Consider the following 16,718-nt stretch of genomic DNA (forward strand, 5'->3'; position numbering starts at 1 on the left):
TACATTCAAAGGGTTCAACACCAAAACAAAGCCTCCCACGGAGCAACTTATTTTTTCCTGTAATGCACTTTCAATATCTTTACTTGCTTTCCTAGGAGTAGTGGTAGATTGTAAGGAAAATCCATTCATCAATATATCATACGACCCTTGATTTTCAAGGCGCCGGAGCACCATCCTTGTTGTTCGTTCACTCACCCCATATATCACACGACCGTCGCTCCCTGAGCAGCGCGCCGGAGAACCGCCCAAAACCCACCACCAACAACATCACTCAACGGCCTTGTAGTTCAGGCCGTGAACCTAACAGCCGAGACCAGTTCCTCTCTCGGCTACAATCATTTGACTAGGAAGACAGATCAAACAGGCACACCACTTATCCATCCAACACTCATCAACACATCGACGCACGGTAGACCGTGCTGGCACGCCCGCGCACAACCGCACCGCACCCAAAAGCAGGAAACTGCGTGTTAACGCCCATCCCCTCTGCCCGGAACTCCAGGCCGTGAGATTTGCGCGGCAGACAGGATCGTGAAGTATGGTGTTGCGACCCCGTAAATCCTGGTGAATCTCGACCGCTGCCCTGATCGTGGGTTCTGTGCTTCTGGCCGTGGAGACGCATTTATTGTTCTGATAGCTGGTGACCTAATCTCTCAAGCTGCAAGAATTCTTGTGAGAATGTCCACGTCTAATCACTCTATTTCCTATCGCCAAACCCTGACTTCAGTCACTTCCCATCTTCCCTCATGCATTAAATGCTTATTCGTGGCCAGTGGGTTTGCTGCAATAAACAGAGGCATTACTTCATTAAATGAAGCATGGGACCCTGCTATCATGTGATGATTTGATTCTGATATCTCTGGCCGTGATTTTGCTCGGCCTCGGCCTCGTCTTACAATCGAGGCCGAGATGATCATGCCTTGGCAACTTTTCTTTTGTTTTCAGGAAGGCAAAACACCATGGCGAAACGCTGCGCTTTAGCTTCTCGAGGAAGTGCTTGGGCCGAGAAAAAGGGCTCCTTCGGCCAGTTCATGACCGTGATTTATTAGGCACAAATATTGCCCCCACATCCTTGGATCCTTCGGTCTCGGCCTAGGTAGGGGCCAAATGGATTCCAAGGGATGGACCCTTAGCATTCCTCCTGAAGTGATTGACAACTGGGTCATTAAATGCGCAGGGCAGTCGGCGCATTTAATGCTTCAAGCACGTCGTGCTGGTCATCATTGCCCAGGGCGTCGCTTTGTTTTGTCAGAGGAACCGACGGCCTCTGGGCTTTTGACACGTCATCGCGCCTGTTGAGCATGCTGACGGAACGTTACGTCTCTCTCGAGAGACATACCCTTTCGTTTCGAATTCTAGCGCCAATATAAAAACCCAAACTTCTTTGTTTCTTCTTTACGCTTTCAGAATCCTCAGACGCCCATGTCTTGCCAAAAACCCTTCTCTCAAGCCTTCAAGGCTGCCCAGCTCTCAAACCTCCAGGTTTACCAGAGAATCTTGCCTGAACTCGCGACTCCCTTTCACTCTCAAGTCTTGCCCTTTCCATAACCTACAAACCTCACCCTTTTTCAGGATTTTCTTCCAGTGTCCTTTACGTTCATCGCCTTTTTCTGCATTTCCCTCTTAAACACTTATCTTAAATCTGCTTTAATGGCCTCCAGTACCCCCACATCTGTCGAAGCTCGGTCCCAAGCCTTCCAGACTGAGTTCGAGGATATTTGCTGAGAAATCCAGGGCTCGGTCCTCCCCGACATCATCGCGCCCTGGATTGATGACGACGGTGCCCCTACTGATTCCTGCATTCTAGGCCCTTCTATAGATGGCGGAATGCCAGAGAGGTTAGTGGCGCACTTGAAGAACAATCTGGTGGACCTCTCAGCTTTTGACGGGGGGGACTTCCAAGATTGGAATGTTGTCAGGCCGAAGTAGCAGTGGCCAACCGTGACCCCGGACTGGGAAAAGTGGCTGTCGAGGATGGAGCACTTCTTCGGCCAGCAATGGAAAGATCAAGGCATCTACCACTTGATCAAGCTGTTCGGTCGGCCGCTCGTCATGGATCGGTTGATCTTGGCCGCGGCCTTGTGCTTTTGGTCATCGGCCACCAACACCATGAACTTTCGGTTCAGCATGATGACGCCGACCGTTCTAGACATGGCCGCCCTGTTCGGCCTGTCTCCTCTCGGCGTGGAAGTAAACGCCGCGCTTGTTGCTCCTGAGGTGGAAGGGAGCTGTAAAGCCGCATGGCCCACTCTTACGAGAGTCGCCGGGAGCAAGGCGAAAAACATGCTCAACTATTCCAGCTTCTACAGCAACTTCGGCGTAGAGGACAGCGCCGAAGACGACGTTATCGCCCCCCTTGGTGAAGTTGAGCACGCCGCATTCTTGCTATACTGGCTGTGCAAGTTCGTGTTCTGCACCCAAGCGAACAAGGTCACCGTGGAGTTCGCCCACTTAGCCGATTATCTTGCGCAGGGCGGAAGGCTAGCGCTCGGCCCATTCCTGCTCGGCCACATCTACCACACGCTTCATGACATCGTTACCGATGGGATGAAGCCGAAGCACGGTGGTCCACTATGGGCCTTTCAGTTCTGGCTGCAAGCTTACTTCCCAGAGCTGAGGGGGGTGGCCAATCCCAACGACGCCGAGCCGCTGGCCAACGCATTCGCCCGAGCCCCCAAGAAGCATAATGCCACGGCCTTCTGCTACAAATTCTTCTACGGCTTGACCGAGAGGACTGGTACGCAGTTCCGAGTCTGCCTCGCTCGGCCGTTCCCCCTGTTCCTCACTCACGACCTCTTCGTTATTCCTGATGGCGAGACGGAGAACGATCTGAAGGAGATCTGGGGCTCCTTCCTGGTTTCACGCGATCTTCACTGCGGCTTGTCCAAGGCCGGGGCCGAAGTTTACCTGCCAAACTTCGTGGCGCGGCAATTCGGCCTGATTCAGACGGCCCCACTCCCCCCTCTGTCAACCAACCGGCTCTCATCCTGGAGGGCCGAGGTCTCCCAGCAGCATGGCGTAGCTGGTATAACCTTCCAGCTCCAAAGGGGGATGACCTTCCTTACTCTGATGCCCTGGTTGTGCCGTAATGCTTATGACGAGGATGGAAGGGTCTGGTACGAGGAGTGCTTCTCGGCCAGATTTATCCGGCCTGTTGAAGAGGCCGCGAGGGTGGCACTGAAGAATGCTGACTGGGATCCTCTTATCCCCAAGGGTAGCAAAGTGAAGAAGGTACCCCGGTCGTGGCCGTACCTAAGGTGACATCCCCTCCCTTGGCTGGAACGGGCCGCGGCCCCCTCCTCGACTGCGGCCTCAGCTCCCAGGGCGACGCCTGTGGTGGGGGCGCGAAAGACGCTGGTGCACCGGACCGTGCCATCCTCTTCTCCCGCTCGGCCGAGTACCGCTGCTGGTAAGTACTTTTACTTTATTTATTGTTTTCTTCGTCCTCCTTGAGCCACCTTTGTCCTTCTTTTCCGCAAGAGAAGTCGAGAGGCTTCGAGCACCGAGGCCGCCCCGGTTGAGGCAACGCCGGCCAGAAGCGCCATGGTCGAGACGGCGACGGTGGAGCGACCGAGGAAAAGGACCCTCTTTGCTTTCTCGGAGGGTGGGGAGGAGGAGGGAGTCCCTCCTGTGATTATGAGCGAAGCCCCTCCTGTGGCCGTGAGTATTCCTTTTTCTTACTTCTTCTTTATTCTCCAGGTCACCCCCTCCCCTTTTTATACACTTTGATAATCCGATTCCTTCCTTAGGGTGAAGTGGTGGTCGAGGAGGAAGTTACGTCCGAGGAGACGGTCGAGGAAGCAGCTGCTACCGAGATGGTGGCAGAAGAGGAAGCCGTGGCCGAAACGGTGATCGAGGAGGCGGCCGTTGATGAGGTGGTAGTTGAGGGGGCGACCGCTGCCGAGACAGCATCCGCAGAGGTGCCAGCTGCTGAGGAGGCTGCCGAGGAGGCCGCAGAGGAGACCGCAGAGGAGACTGCCGATGAAGGCGCCGAGGAGGCTACCGAAGAGGCCGCTGAAGAGGCTGCCAAAGAGGCTACTGAAGAGGCCGCTGAAGAGGCTGCCGAAGAGGCTACTGCGGACGTGCCTGTTGAGCCGTTGCCGTCCGCTCCTCGTCGTCCAAGCGGCATTTCCTTCCGCTCGGTAAGAGTTCGCTTTCCCTATACTTAGCTTTATTGTTCTCTTTTTAGAATTGCACTATACTCCTAACCGAATTTTTGTCTCCAGCCTCCCCAGTCGTTGCTGCCGCTGTCCACGATTGCTGTAACGATGCCCCTTGCGCCGTTGTCCAAGGACTCGACGGTCGTGACCGAGCCAGCGGTAACTGGGGCCACGGTCGTGCGTGTGCCGAGTCTCCTGAGAACTACTTCGGCGATCAGAACAGAGCTTTCGCTCGCCGTGAGTATTCAGCCTTTTTTTTTTTTTTTGGTTAATCGCTTATGTCCTAGCTAATTGTTTCTCACCCAAACTCTTTCTCATGTTCAAGAGGCCACCTCCTCCGATGATCTCGAGGAGCTATACGCCAGCCTCCATGAGGAAGGGGGTAGCTCGGCCTCGGCTCCCTTGGACGAGGATTCCAAGACCGTCGTTGAACGGCTCCGAGAGTTCCTCCTCCTTGGAGTTCATCAAATGACCGCCGCCGGGGCGCTTATGGAGTTTAGGTCCTGCTTGGATACGGCTATGGCGATCGGTCTGCTAAACTCGGCTCAGTTGGATGAATTGCAAGCCCGCCTAGCCGAAGGCGAGGAAATGATCGGCCGGTATGCTGAAGCTGTTACGCGGATGGCCGAGGGGAGCTCGCTCGAGCAGGATCTGGTGGAGATAAAGGAACAAGTCCGACCTGCGATGCCCCGATTGAAAGAGAATGATCTCGTCGTCCAGCGGGAGAATGAAGAACTTGCGCAGGTCGAGGCTCAGATTACCGAGCTCCAGGCTCGTCGAGATCTCATACTCCAACACCGAGATGGCGCAATTGCGGTCGGAGCCGAACTGAAATCTTCGGCCAAGCAAATCCTCAAAGCGACGACCGAGATGAAGAAAGCATTGGCCGAGAGGAAGCTGATCCGGGCGAGGTGGCAGGCGGACATAGACGGCGGGGACATCGCCTGGAGGAGGATCACGTGCTTGATCTGGGGCATGTTCAGCCAGGGGGTCTAGGCGAGCGGCGAGCGGCCAGTTTTAAATATATGTTTCTTTTTGGGATGTAATAATTAACTATATACACACATTTTATTTCTATATTTACACATATATTTTCTCTTTTGTTCATGACCACAAACAGATATATGTATACGCTATTTCGACCATGACTGGCCGTTCTCTCTTCTTGTAAGAAATGACCCTTTTTATCTAAATGTAAGGCGAGGGCCTTCTTTTCTTTACTTTCCTCCTCTATATGTTTGGCCGTGCCTTTTGTTTAGCCCGTCTGCCTACTTTCCTCTTTTCTTTTTCTTGAATTTTTTGTCGTAGGTCCTTGGCGCCATTTTATTTTGAAGTTGCGTTGAGTTGTAGGCGCCGAGTTTCGACTGTTGTAAATTTTCTAAACTTCTGGGCACCATCTGCGAGTAATCCTTCCTCCTTCGGCTATGTTGCCCGATAACTTGAAGAACTCGAACCCTCAGCTTTAATAGCTTATTAGTGTCAGGGCCGTTGGCCGAGACATAAGGAGATGTGCCCACGGCCGGTTTTTTTGAAGCGCGATGTGCCCAAAAAGCTTTAGGAAGTAAATGTCGCCAAACTCCAGGTTTCCTTGATGAACATGGCTTAGCGTAGACTGGTGTCCCCGGCCATCGCTGAATGAAGCCGTCCTCGGTCATGTACCGGGTACCTTTGACCTTAAACCCTCGAGGGGGCCTCTCCTGTTGGTCATCATTTCGCGGCCTTACACGCTGGGTTGTTTGAGCAAAGGGCTCGGCCGCTGCGACCGAGCCGGGTGGTATTAGAGGAAAACCGCAGACTTGACCGAGGTTCGTTTGGCCCGCTGGCCATCGAGGTATGGCCACCTGGTTCCGTTAGATTGCATCCTCATGGGAACCTAGGTGTGTCTGTGTTGTCGTCGGAATGGCCGGATCGTGTATTTGTAATGGCAGTGCAGCAGTCGAGCATTTCTGATCGCATTGTTGTGGTGATGCTTCGGTCACGTTGCTCTGGCCGGACTGTGCCTGGTCGGCCAAAGTCTGGGTCGGGCCGAGACGTTGGAACGTAGACGATGCAGGGCTACCCCGCCCTAATGCTTTGGCTAAAGCGTGGAGCGGGCTGTGCGCTGTCTCTGCCGAGTAGGTTGGCCCAGAATTCGCCCATGTGGGCTGGGACTGCCCCCAGCTGTCTGTCGGCGGCAAAGAATGCTGGCCGTAGCTTGATGCTTGGGTGTGGGCAGAGACACCGAGGCTGCTGCTTTCGCCGTAAGGCTCGATTCTCTCGCGCTCTTGGCTCCTCGATCCGGCTTTGGGAGGTGTCGCGGGCGAGGCTACCGGCATCCTCTCCTAAAAAAGTGTTCGCAGCTCTGAGGAGAATCTGTCCATTGCGGCCATGAAGGATGTTTCTATCCTGTAGGCCTGCTTGGACATTAGCTCCTCCACTACTGCCTGTTCCTGCATGGACTCGGCCGTACGATCCGTCGTTACTGGAACGCTAGCCGAGATCCCGACCGTATGCTCGGTCTTGGTGATAGTGATTGGTGAGGTGGACTCAGGAGTCTCAAAAGTCATTTCGACTGCTTTGTTTTTGAGCTTTGCCTGTGCCCTAGTTTCCACCATAAGTTCTGACAAGTGTCCCACTGGGCGTGCCAAAAGTGTCTACCGCGCAGATCTCACGGCCTGGGTTTCCGGGCCGAGGGGATATGCGTTGACACGCGGCTTCCTGCTTTTGGGTGCAGTGCGGTTGTGTGCGAGCGTGCCAGCATGGTCTACCGTGCGTCGAGATGGTTGATGTGGATAGAATGGTTAAGTGGTGCGCCTGTTTGGACTCGTCTTCTAATCAAACGATTGTAGCCGAGAGAGGAACTAATCTCGGCTGTTAGGTTCACGGCCTGAGCTACAAGGCCGTTTAGTGATGGTGTTGGTGGGTTTTGGGCGGTGCTCTGGCACGCTGCTCAGGGAGTGACGGTCGTATGATATATGGGGTGAATGAGCGAATAACAAGGATGATGCTCCGGCGCCTTGAAAAAATCAAGGGTCGTATGATATATTGATGAATGAATTTTCCTTACAGTCTAACACTACTCCTAGGAAAACAAGTAAAAATATTGAAAGTGCATTACAGGAAAATATAAGTTGCTCCGTGGGAGGTTTTGGTTTGGTGTTTGAACCCTTTGAATGTATTTTGAGCCCTGTATTTATAGGAGTTTCTTGGAGGAGTAATCGAGGCTGAAATCCTGCATGGTGGAGCCTGATTAGAGCAAGTGGGCAGTCCAATCGACATTTGGGATCGTGAAGTATGGTGTTGTGACCCCATAAATCCTGGTGAATCTCGGCCGCCGCCCTGATCGTGGGTTCTGCGCTTCTGGCCGTGGAGACGCATTTATTGTTTTGATAGCTGGTGACCTAATCTCTCAAGCTGCAAGAATTCTTGTGAGAATGTCCACGTCTAATCACTTTGTTTCCTATCGCCAAACCCTGACTTCAGTCACTTCCCACCTTCCCTCATGCATTAATTGCTTATTCGTGGCCAGTGGGTTTGCTGCAATAAACAGAGGCATTACTTCATTAAATGAAGCATGGGACCCTGCTATCACGTGATGATTTGATTCTGATATCTCTGGCCGTGATTTTGCTCGGCCTCGGCCTCGGCTTACAATCGAGGCCGAGATGATCATGCCTTGGCAACTTTTCTTTTGTTTTCAGGAAGGCAAAACACCTTGGCGAAACGCTGCGCTTTAGCTTCTCGAGGAAGTGCTTGGGCCGAGAAAAAGGGCTCCTTCGGCCAGTTCATGGCCGTGATTTATTAGGCACAAACAACAGGAAAACACTTTGGAGTGAGACGTTTTTTCCCAAGAAAGTTTTGAGTGCAGATTGGTAGAAGAAGAGGAGGTGCCAGAACAGCAAACACCTGCTGCCAAAACAGGTGGAACTGCCATAAAACCAACTGCATAACAGCTTTACTTCTCTGAACCAACCAAGGAAATGGGTAATCACCTCAGACCCTTGTTCATAACAGAAAACTTTGGGGGTATTCCTATTTACAAAGTAATGGTAGATGGAGGTACAGCCATTAACCTTCTACCTCACAGATTGCTGAGCAAGATGGGAAAAACAGAGAAGGATCTAATCCCATCACGTTTGACTGTCACCAACTTTGCTGGGGGCATCACTAAGACCTATGGAATCCTAGACGTGGACGTCATAGTTGGAACCAAAGAGCTGAAGATTGCATTCTTTGTGGTAAACACCACTTCTACCACTTACAATACACTGCTTGGCAGGGACTGGATTCACCAAAGCCTATGTGTTCCTTCCACTCTGCATCAGCAACTAGCCCTTTGGAATGAAGAAGGTTACATGGAGATAGTAGAGGCCGATCCACGGCCATTTCTGCCCTCTGCCATGTGTTTTGAGGCAAGATATTATCATGATGACCTTGGTCCTTTCACATTCTTTGGAGTCAACCAGAACGGCCGTCCTCATGGTGTCACGGCCCAGAGACTCATTGAAGATGGTCTAGCCAGTTCCCTAGAAGACTGGAATAGGCCCTTTGTTCTGAACCTCCAGAATTCTGATGTTTAGTCTCAATCAACATGACAAGGATCGAGCTGCAACAATCCGATCTATTACAAAAAGATTGTTGATATATTGGGAAGAAAGGAAACTCTTCATGCAGAATCCAGCCATCAATATGGCAGAATTCACGCACGAGAGCGCTGAAGAACAAGAAGAGAGTTTACAGGAGGAAGTACTAGATTTTGCACCAGCAGCACTAGAAGACTTCCTACCAGAAGTGGAAGATCCTTTGCAGGAGATAAACTTAGGGACAGAAGAGGATCCAAGACCCACTTTCATTAGTGCATTGTTGAAAGAACCACTCAAGAGTGAGATCATTGCACTTTTGCATGATTTTAGAGACTGTTTTGCTTGGCATTATCATGAGATGCCCGGATTAGAAAGAAAGTTGGCAGAACACAAGCTGCCAGTCAAAGAAGGCTACCTTCTAGTCAAACAGGCTAGGAGAAGGATGTGGATGGAAGCGTAACTAAAAGTCAAGGAAGAAATAGAGAGATTGCTCAAGGCAGGATTCATCAGACCATCCATCTATACTGATTGGCTAGCCAATATTGTGCCAGTTCTAAAGAGAAAAACAGGGGCAATCAGGATCTATGTGGATTACAGGAATTTAAACGAAGCATCCCCTAAGGATGAATATCCTATGCCAATGGCAGATATGCTAGTAGATGGAGCTGCTCATTACCAGATGCTATCTTTCATGGATGGCAACGCAGGATATAATCAGATCATGGTAGCAGAAAAAGACATCCATAAGACGGCTTTCATGTGCCCAGGACATATAGGTGCTTTTGAATACACTGTAATGCCTTTTAGTTTAAAAAATGCAGGAGCCACTTATCAAAGAGCAATAAATTCTGTTTTCCATGATATGATATGGCATTCTCTAGAGGTGTATATAGATGATGTGGTAATTAAATCCCCAGAGGAGGGAAATCATGTATCAAATCTGAAAAGGGCATTCCTAAGAATGAGACAACATAAATTAAAAATAAATCCCAAAAAATTTGTTTTGTGGAGTTCAAGCAGGGAACTTCTTAGGTTTTTTGGTCCACCAAAGGAGCATAGAGATTGACAAAAATAAAGCAAAATCCATCATAGAAGCTCTACCACCTCGGAACACGAAAGAGCTGCAAAGTCTCCTAGGAAAAATTAACTTTCTAAGGAGATCCATATCCATTTCTGCAGGAAAAATCCACCCTTTCTCCTCCTTGCTAAGGTTAAAGCAGGAACAGACTTTTAAGTGGGAGAAACAGCACCAACGGGCTTTTGAGGAAATCAAGCACTACCTCTCAAATCCACCAGTCCTATCCCCACCAAAGAGAGGTAGACCACTCAAACTCTATGTGTTTGCATCAGAAGTGTCCATAGGGAGTCTGTTAGCTCAAGACAACAAGGAAGGAAGGGAACAGGCAGTCTACTATCTGAGCAGAACACTGACAGAAGTAGAAAGGAAATATTCTGCAATTGAAAGGCTCTGTCTAGCCTTATACTTCACTGCTATGAAACTCAGACACTACATGCTGCCATTCACCATCTACACCATTGCCAAGACAGACCTAATCAAATACATGCTAACAAGGCCGATGTTGAGAGGCAGATTTGCTTTCAGATATGTTCCTTAGAAAGCTGTCAAAGGACAAGCTGTAGCAGATTTCCTAGCTGATCATCCAGGGGAAGAAATTGAAAATATGGATTCTTTGGATATAGCAAATGCAGATCTGTTGACTAGAGCCCATACTTGCCTTAACAATCTCATCTATTCGATTCATCTCACACCTTGGAAGTTGTACTTTGATGGATCAAAAACTGACATAGCCTCTGGGGCAGGGATTGTTCTAGAGGAGCCATTGGAGATCAGACACTGTTATTCTTTCCAGTTAGATTTCCAATGTACCAACAACAGGGCTGAATATGAAGCCCTAATCATTGGCCTCGAAATTCTGGTGGAATTAGGGATCCAATCTGTAGAAATCCTAGGAGATTCTATGCTTGTTTTGAAACAGATTGTTGGAGAATACAAATGTCTAAATCCTTCTCTAGTTGTCTATTTAGCGGCAGTTAGGAATCTTTTGACAGAATTCAGGGAAGCTACTTGGGAACATATCCCAAGAGAAGAAAACTTTGAGGCCAATGAATTGGCCCAGGTAGCAACAGGGATACAAATGCTTGAAGATTGTGTGCAAAGGATTATCAAGGTAGGAATGGAGATAGATGTCAATTCTGCCACAATCACTGAAGATGACTGGAGAATTCCCATCATAAATTACTTGCAATATCCAATTCTGCCTTCTGAGAAGAGAGTCAGAATCATGGCTTCAAACTACCTTATGTGGAATGAAGATTTGGTCTGAAAAAGCAAGGATGAGATACTGCTAAGGTTCCTAGGAAAGAAAGAATACATGAAGGTCATGGGAGAGACCCATGAAGGAATCTGTGGAGCACATCAAGGTGGAAGAAAAATGTGTTGGTTAATTAGAAGGTATGGCTATTTCTGGCCAACCATGATGAAAGATTGCATTGATTATTCCAAGGTATGTGAGTCTTGTCAAAGGCATGGCCCAATCCAGCAGGCTCCTTCGGTTCCCATGAATCCAGTAGTCAAGCCATGGCCATTCAGAGGATGGGCGATAGATCTCATTGGCAAGATCTATCCAGCCAGTAGTAAGCAGCATTGTTTTATCATTGTAGCTACGGACTATTTCACCAAATGGGTGGAAGCCAAGCCTGTTAATTCCACTACATCTCAAGAGATCATCACCTTCATAGAAGAACAGATTATACAAAGGTTTGGTATTCCAGAATCAATCACAACAGACAGGGGATCTTCTTTCATATTTGGAGAGATGCTAGACATGGCAGAAACATTCAAATTCAAGCTACTTTAATCCACTCCTTATCATGCATAAGCTAATGGGCAGGCAGAATCAAGTAACAAGGTGATCATCAACATTATCAAGAAAATGCTTGAGAAGAATCCAAAGCACTGGCACGAGAAGTTATCAGAAACTCTATGAGCATATAGGACTTCAAAAAGAGAGGCAACTGGCATGACCCCATATGCTTTAATTTATGGTCATGATGCAATTCTGCTTGTGGAAATAGCAGTCCAATCCCTCAGGATTGCCCATCAACACGGTCTGATTGGAGAAGATTATTCTCAAGCCATGCTGTTAGAACTGGAAGGATTAGATGCAAGTAGGATTGATACCCTCAACAAACTCTTAGCAGGAAAACAGGTTGTATCAAGGGCCTACAACAAAAGAGTTAAAAACAAGAGTTTTGAAGAAGGAGAAATAGTCTGGAAAGCAGTTCTGCCCCTCGGAACACACATAGTTGGTTATGGAAAGTGGTCGCCAACGTGGGAAGGACCTTTCATAATTCAGCAAGTCCTCAGATTGGGGGCATATAGATTACAGGACCAAGATGGAGATGTTCATGCTGCACCAATCAATGGCAAGTGGTTAAAGAAATTCTATCCAACTATGTGGGATTCGCAAGCTGTGCAGATAGATCCTGGAATAGAGAGAGAGAGAAATGAAACTGTTGTTTAAAATTCTGTTCAGAATTCGTTTTGATCTAGTTTGTTAAGTACCTTTTAGTTTACCAGAAGAAATAAAAGTCCACAAAAATAAATAACTTTTATTTAAATATAGTCACTTTTATGACCAAGCTGTTTAGTACAACTCTTAATTTAAATTTTAAAACCCTAATTTCTTAAGGGTCTCCTGCAAGCTAGTTTTCTTGATTGAGAGTTCCTTTTCAAGCAGCACTCCTTTGTGGATTGAGGCCTCTGCAATCTCCAAAGCTGGCCTGGAAGCTGAAACCAGGCTTTGCATAAGGAAGGTAGCCTTGGTCTTGGAACTCAGTCCAGCCCCGAGCCTGCTCTGCACCTCCCTGCATTCTGCCAACCGCTTCTGAAGCTCTTCAATCTGCTTCTTCAGTTTGTCTGCAACGGCCTTGGCTTCCTTATATCCGGCAACCATCTGGTCCAGTTCTACCTTCTAATTTGCGTAATCAGCCAAGTTGGCTTCATAAGTGGCCTTGCAGAGCTCAGAGGTCTTGAAAGTTGGCTTGAGATCCTCATAACTGTCGTGGAGGTTGAGCACATCTCTGGCCAAACCAAGGCCTATCTCAAGTATAGGCCTAGGAGCCATGTTCTGTCGATGCAGTAGGTCCAGATCCGTCATCAACTGATCAACAGCTCCCCTATTTTCATCCAGTTCTAGCTCAGTGGATTGCTAGATTTTCACCCTCTCCATTGCCTCATCCGCCGCCTTGGACTTGACCTTGCCAGGAGTAGAACTAAGTTTCTCCAGCTTATCCAGCTGACTATCTAGGTCCATGGCCGAGCAACTCTGCCAATTCTGGATCAGCAAAGGAAGCCGTGGTAGATGAACCAGGAAGGGAATGGATGGGCATTTGCAAAAAAGGGGATTGTAAATTAGCAAACATGCAAAAGAAGGAAAGAGAGAAAGCCATGACATAGTAATACTTACAGATGCAATAAAAGGCTTCATGGGACTAATCGCCACTGCTAATGTTCCAGCAGTTCTGGGCACTTCTACCTGAAAAGACAGAGAGTTGGAGAAACAAGGATAGAATAAACTGCAGAAAATAGACAAAAAATACAAACGAGGAATTACCACAAGGTCAGAAACAGCAACAGCCACCTCTACTTCAGATCCTGGGGCTGCAACAGGAAGTTCTGCCTGTTCCACAGGCTCTGATACAGATTGCGCTGCCTGCTCCTCAGAAACTTGAACTGCAGTGGAGTGTTCTGCCTCTACATCCTCAAAAAGGGCCAACTCCGAGCTGGTCAGTTCTGCCCTTGGAGCGTCCTGTTGCTTCTGTGCCAAGGCAATGCTTTCTGCTATTACCTCAGCAGGAATCTCCTCCTAACCGATGAACAGAAGTCAGAAGCTAAAAAGGGAGAAAGCAGAAGTAAAATGATCATGCGGCCAGAATAAAGTCTCACCTCTTCTTCAAACTCTTTTCCTTTTTCTTTTGAAGGGACTTCTTTTTCTTTTTCTTTTTCTTCTCGCTCTTTCTCCTGCTCAACTGCTTCGAAAGCTTCTCGCAGCTCATCATCAGTTCCAGAAGTCTCAGTTGGATTAACCGCAGATTCTTCCATCTCATCAGATTCAACTCCACTCCTCTTTCTAAGTCTTTTTGACCTAGTGGGAGGAGGAGGAGAACTTTCAGCTGTACAGAACAAAAGAAGGTTAGAAGAACGGACAGAGCATAACAGATTCAAGGAAAAAATTCTAAATGTCAGAATCTTACCAGAAACCTCAGGCTGAGCAGCACCGCCTTGTAGCCAAGTCCGGCCACTTCTGCCTCTTCCAGACTGAAGAAGTCCCAATTCTGCCCAATCAAATGCCTTCCAGGGTTTGAAATAAATTAAAGCTCTGCCAAAATTCGAACGTTGGCATCGATTTGCAGCTGAAACAGACCAGTTGGAGTTGTTGATAGTCCAGTCCAGCACAGGCATATCTAATCCAGCCCGGATCAGAAGCATCTGCCCAAACTTAAATGGAAGTCCAGTCTTCTTTTTGTCCTTTTTAGAGTCAGTTTTTCCCTTTTGAGTTTTGTAAAAAAGAATTCTGTCTGAAAACAGTTCACTTTCTTCTCATTTATTCTGGCAAGAACTACCAGTTTTGTATTGTGAAAAATTATGAAGTCCTCACCAGTCTGAGGCAAGAAAAGAACTTACTTGGGAGATATTCCTCACCCAAATTCACAACCGCTTGTTTAGAAATCAGTAACCTGGGGCGCAAGTTATCTGTTTTTAGGAAGTCTGTTAGGATTTTTATTACAAGTAGTGGCACGCTCATACATTAAAGAAAGTTGACTTGTTGACCAGTCAATGGTTCTCAAGGCAATGGGGAACTTTACCGTATCATCACAGGAACAAAAGTAAAATGGGTGAACACCTTCTTCTGGAGAGACCTCTGGACAGATTTCCTCGGCTTGGTCCTGACCCGTTAAGGTTCGGTTGTTCAACTTCCTTCAGATCTGCCTGACTTACAGGGAGGAACTGAGTTTGTTTGCTTTTCTTTAGCCCTTGAGCCGAGCATCTCCTCACCATTGCCTGATCGCTGTTAATTTGACCGACACCGCCCCCAGGGATTGGGTAGCGGATTTTCTGATGCGTGGCGGAGGTGATGGCGTTGATCTTGCCGATCCAGGGTCTGCCCAGAATGCCATTGTATGGCGAGACCTCATTAATAACCATGAATGTTTGCAAGCTGATTACAGGTGGGGAGTAGATGTCGAGGTATATCGTGCCCACGGTGACCGTTGTTGCACCATTAAAGCCGGTTAGCGATTTGGCTGTTTTGTTGATCTTCGCTTCTAAGCCCATCTGCTGGATGACTGCCAACTGCAGGATATTAGCTGCGCTGCCCTCGTCCGCATGGATTCAATCGACCATGGCGTGAGCGATTTGAATGCTGATAACAAGGGCATCGTTGTGTTACATGTCGAGGCCAATCAGATCTTTCTTCTGGAAGCCGATCACAGGGTTGTCTTCCGCTGGTGGAAGGTCGGTCGAGACTTGGGAGATCACAATGGCCTGTTTGATCTTCCTCTTCTTTTCTTTGCTGGTCAGCCCAGACTCCTCGGAGTCGGCTAGGATTGTGTTAATCCTTATGACCTTCTGAGGTGGCTCCTTGGTGGTGTTGCGATCCTCTATCCGCTGGATGGCTTGCTACGCGATGAACTCCATGCAGTGACCTTCTCTCACGAGTTCTTCAAGGTGCGTTTTCCAAGCAAAGCAGTTGTTTGTAGTGTGCCTGTGAGTCCCATGGAAGGCACAGTATTTTCTGGTATCCCTCTTGTCCGGATCTCCCTTCAAGGGTGGCGGCCTTCTTACCCAAGGTTTGTCCTTCACTTGGGCTAAGATTTGGTGTATGGGGATGGAGAACTTAGTGTAGTTCTATCCTGCCATTGCGTCCCCTTTTGGGTGCGACCTGCGCTTGTCTTTGTTCCTGTTGCTAAACTCGTCGCTTCTTTGGCCTGCCTGCTTAGTTGGCTAATCTTCCTGCTTAGTGGACTTTTTCGCGGTGATTCGATTATCATCCTAGAGCGCATAGCGTTCCGCGGTCGCGAAGACCTCTGCTAGAGTCTGGCTAGGAGCGATAGTCAGCTCATGGGATAAGTCGTGTTCAGCTGGAAGGCCTTTCTTGAAAGCAGAGGACGCGATCCGGTTGTCACGTCCTACAATGTTGGCCTTTTCTGCTTTGAATCTCTTGATGTAGTCTCGACAGGATTCGTCGGACTTCTTGCGTAGATTGAACAGGTGATCAGGGTTCTTATTGATTGTCCGGTAAGACGTGTATTCTTTGGTGAAGACGTATGCCAGTTCCTGGAAGTTGTTGATTGACCCAGATGGTAGGGTGTGGAACCAGTCTTGGGCTGCTCCTCGCAAGGTCATTACAAACACTTTGCACATCAATGCGTCGTCGGCCTTGTGGAGGATCATGACACTTTTGAAGTGTTTTAGGTGGCTCTCGAGATCGGAGTCCCCATTGAAGGGTGTAAATGAATGCGTTGAGAATCGCTTCGGGGGAGCAGCCTGCTCAATTTCCACGGTGAAAGGTGTAGAGTTTGCCTGGTCCATCTCCTTGCGTAGTGCATCTTCGAAGTTCCCGCCAGTCTTCAAGTCTCGAAGTTGGTCATTCACAAGCTTCTTAACGTCTTCTACACGCATTGCTGGTTGGACACGTTGGCAACCTTCGCGATTTGGGCGACGTTAATTGACCTCCTCGTTGACCTCCCTAGGAGCCTAGCCTTTGAAGAACATTTCCCTACGGGCCCAGGCGGGCACGGATGTCAAGTCATGGGCCCACCCTTTCTTGCACGTTGCTCTGAGTGTGGCTTGCGGATGCTTGTGACATGTTGGCAAGCTGATCATGTTGTTGTCCCTCTCCTTGTCTGCTCATTCCTGCTCGACCTGCTCAGTACCCATCGAGCTGCCTGTCGGCGCGTTCGTCCATCCTTC

General features: G+C 48.7%; 3 protein-coding genes across 3 annotated transcripts; 2 read left to right on the forward strand and 1 right to left on the reverse strand.

The window, feature by feature from the left end:
* Nucleotides 1-8,828: 8,828 nt before the first annotated feature.
* Nucleotides 8,829-10,338, forward strand: LOC148294276 (uncharacterized). The gene is made up of 3 exons (XM_088253677.1): nucleotides 8,829-9,178; nucleotides 9,320-9,498; nucleotides 9,902-10,338. The coding sequence occupies exons 1-3, from the start codon at nucleotides 8,829-8,831 to the stop codon at nucleotides 10,336-10,338; spliced, it is 966 nt and encodes a 321-aa protein (XP_088109803.1).
* A 1,425-nt stretch (nucleotides 10,339-11,763) lies between these two features.
* Nucleotides 11,764-12,267, forward strand: LOC110770516 (uncharacterized). Its single transcript, XM_021974666.2, has one exon. The coding sequence runs from the start codon at nucleotides 11,764-11,766 to the stop codon at nucleotides 12,265-12,267; it is 504 nt and encodes a 167-aa protein (XP_021830358.2).
* Nucleotides 12,268-15,797: 3,530 nt separating this feature from the next.
* LOC148294277 (uncharacterized) lies at nucleotides 15,798-16,427 on the reverse strand. Its single transcript, XM_088253678.1, has one exon. The coding sequence runs from the start codon at nucleotides 16,425-16,427 to the stop codon at nucleotides 15,798-15,800; it is 630 nt and encodes a 209-aa protein (XP_088109804.1).
* Between the last annotated feature and the right edge of the window lie 291 nt (nucleotides 16,428-16,718).

This window comes from Prunus avium, chromosome 5, assembly GCF_965620075.1.
Source record: "Prunus avium chromosome 5, drPruAviu1.hap1.1, whole genome shotgun sequence".
In the NCBI taxonomy this organism is placed as follows: Eukaryota; Viridiplantae; Streptophyta; class Magnoliopsida; order Rosales; family Rosaceae; genus Prunus; species Prunus avium.

Excerpts from the sequence above, each read along its gene's own strand:
- LOC148294276 (XM_088253677.1), top strand. The coding sequence starts at position 8,829 with ATGGCAGAATTCACGCACGAGAGCGCTGAAGAACAAGAAGAGAGTTTA. Across the intron at positions 9,179-9,319 it reads AGAAGGATGTGGATGGAAGC|GAATTTAAACGAAGCATCCC; the intron begins GTAACTAAAAGT and ends TGTGGATTACAG. Across the intron at positions 9,499-9,901 it reads CATGTGCCCAGGACATATAG|GAAAAATCCACCCTTTCTCC; the intron begins GTGCTTTTGAAT and ends CCATTTCTGCAG.
- LOC110770516 (XM_021974666.2), top strand. The coding sequence starts at position 11,764 with ATGACCCCATATGCTTTAATTTATGGTCATGATGCAATTCTGCTTGTG.
- LOC148294277 (XM_088253678.1), bottom strand. The coding sequence starts at position 16,427 with ATGCGTGTAGAAGACGTTAAGAAGCTTGTGAATGACCAACTTCGAGAC.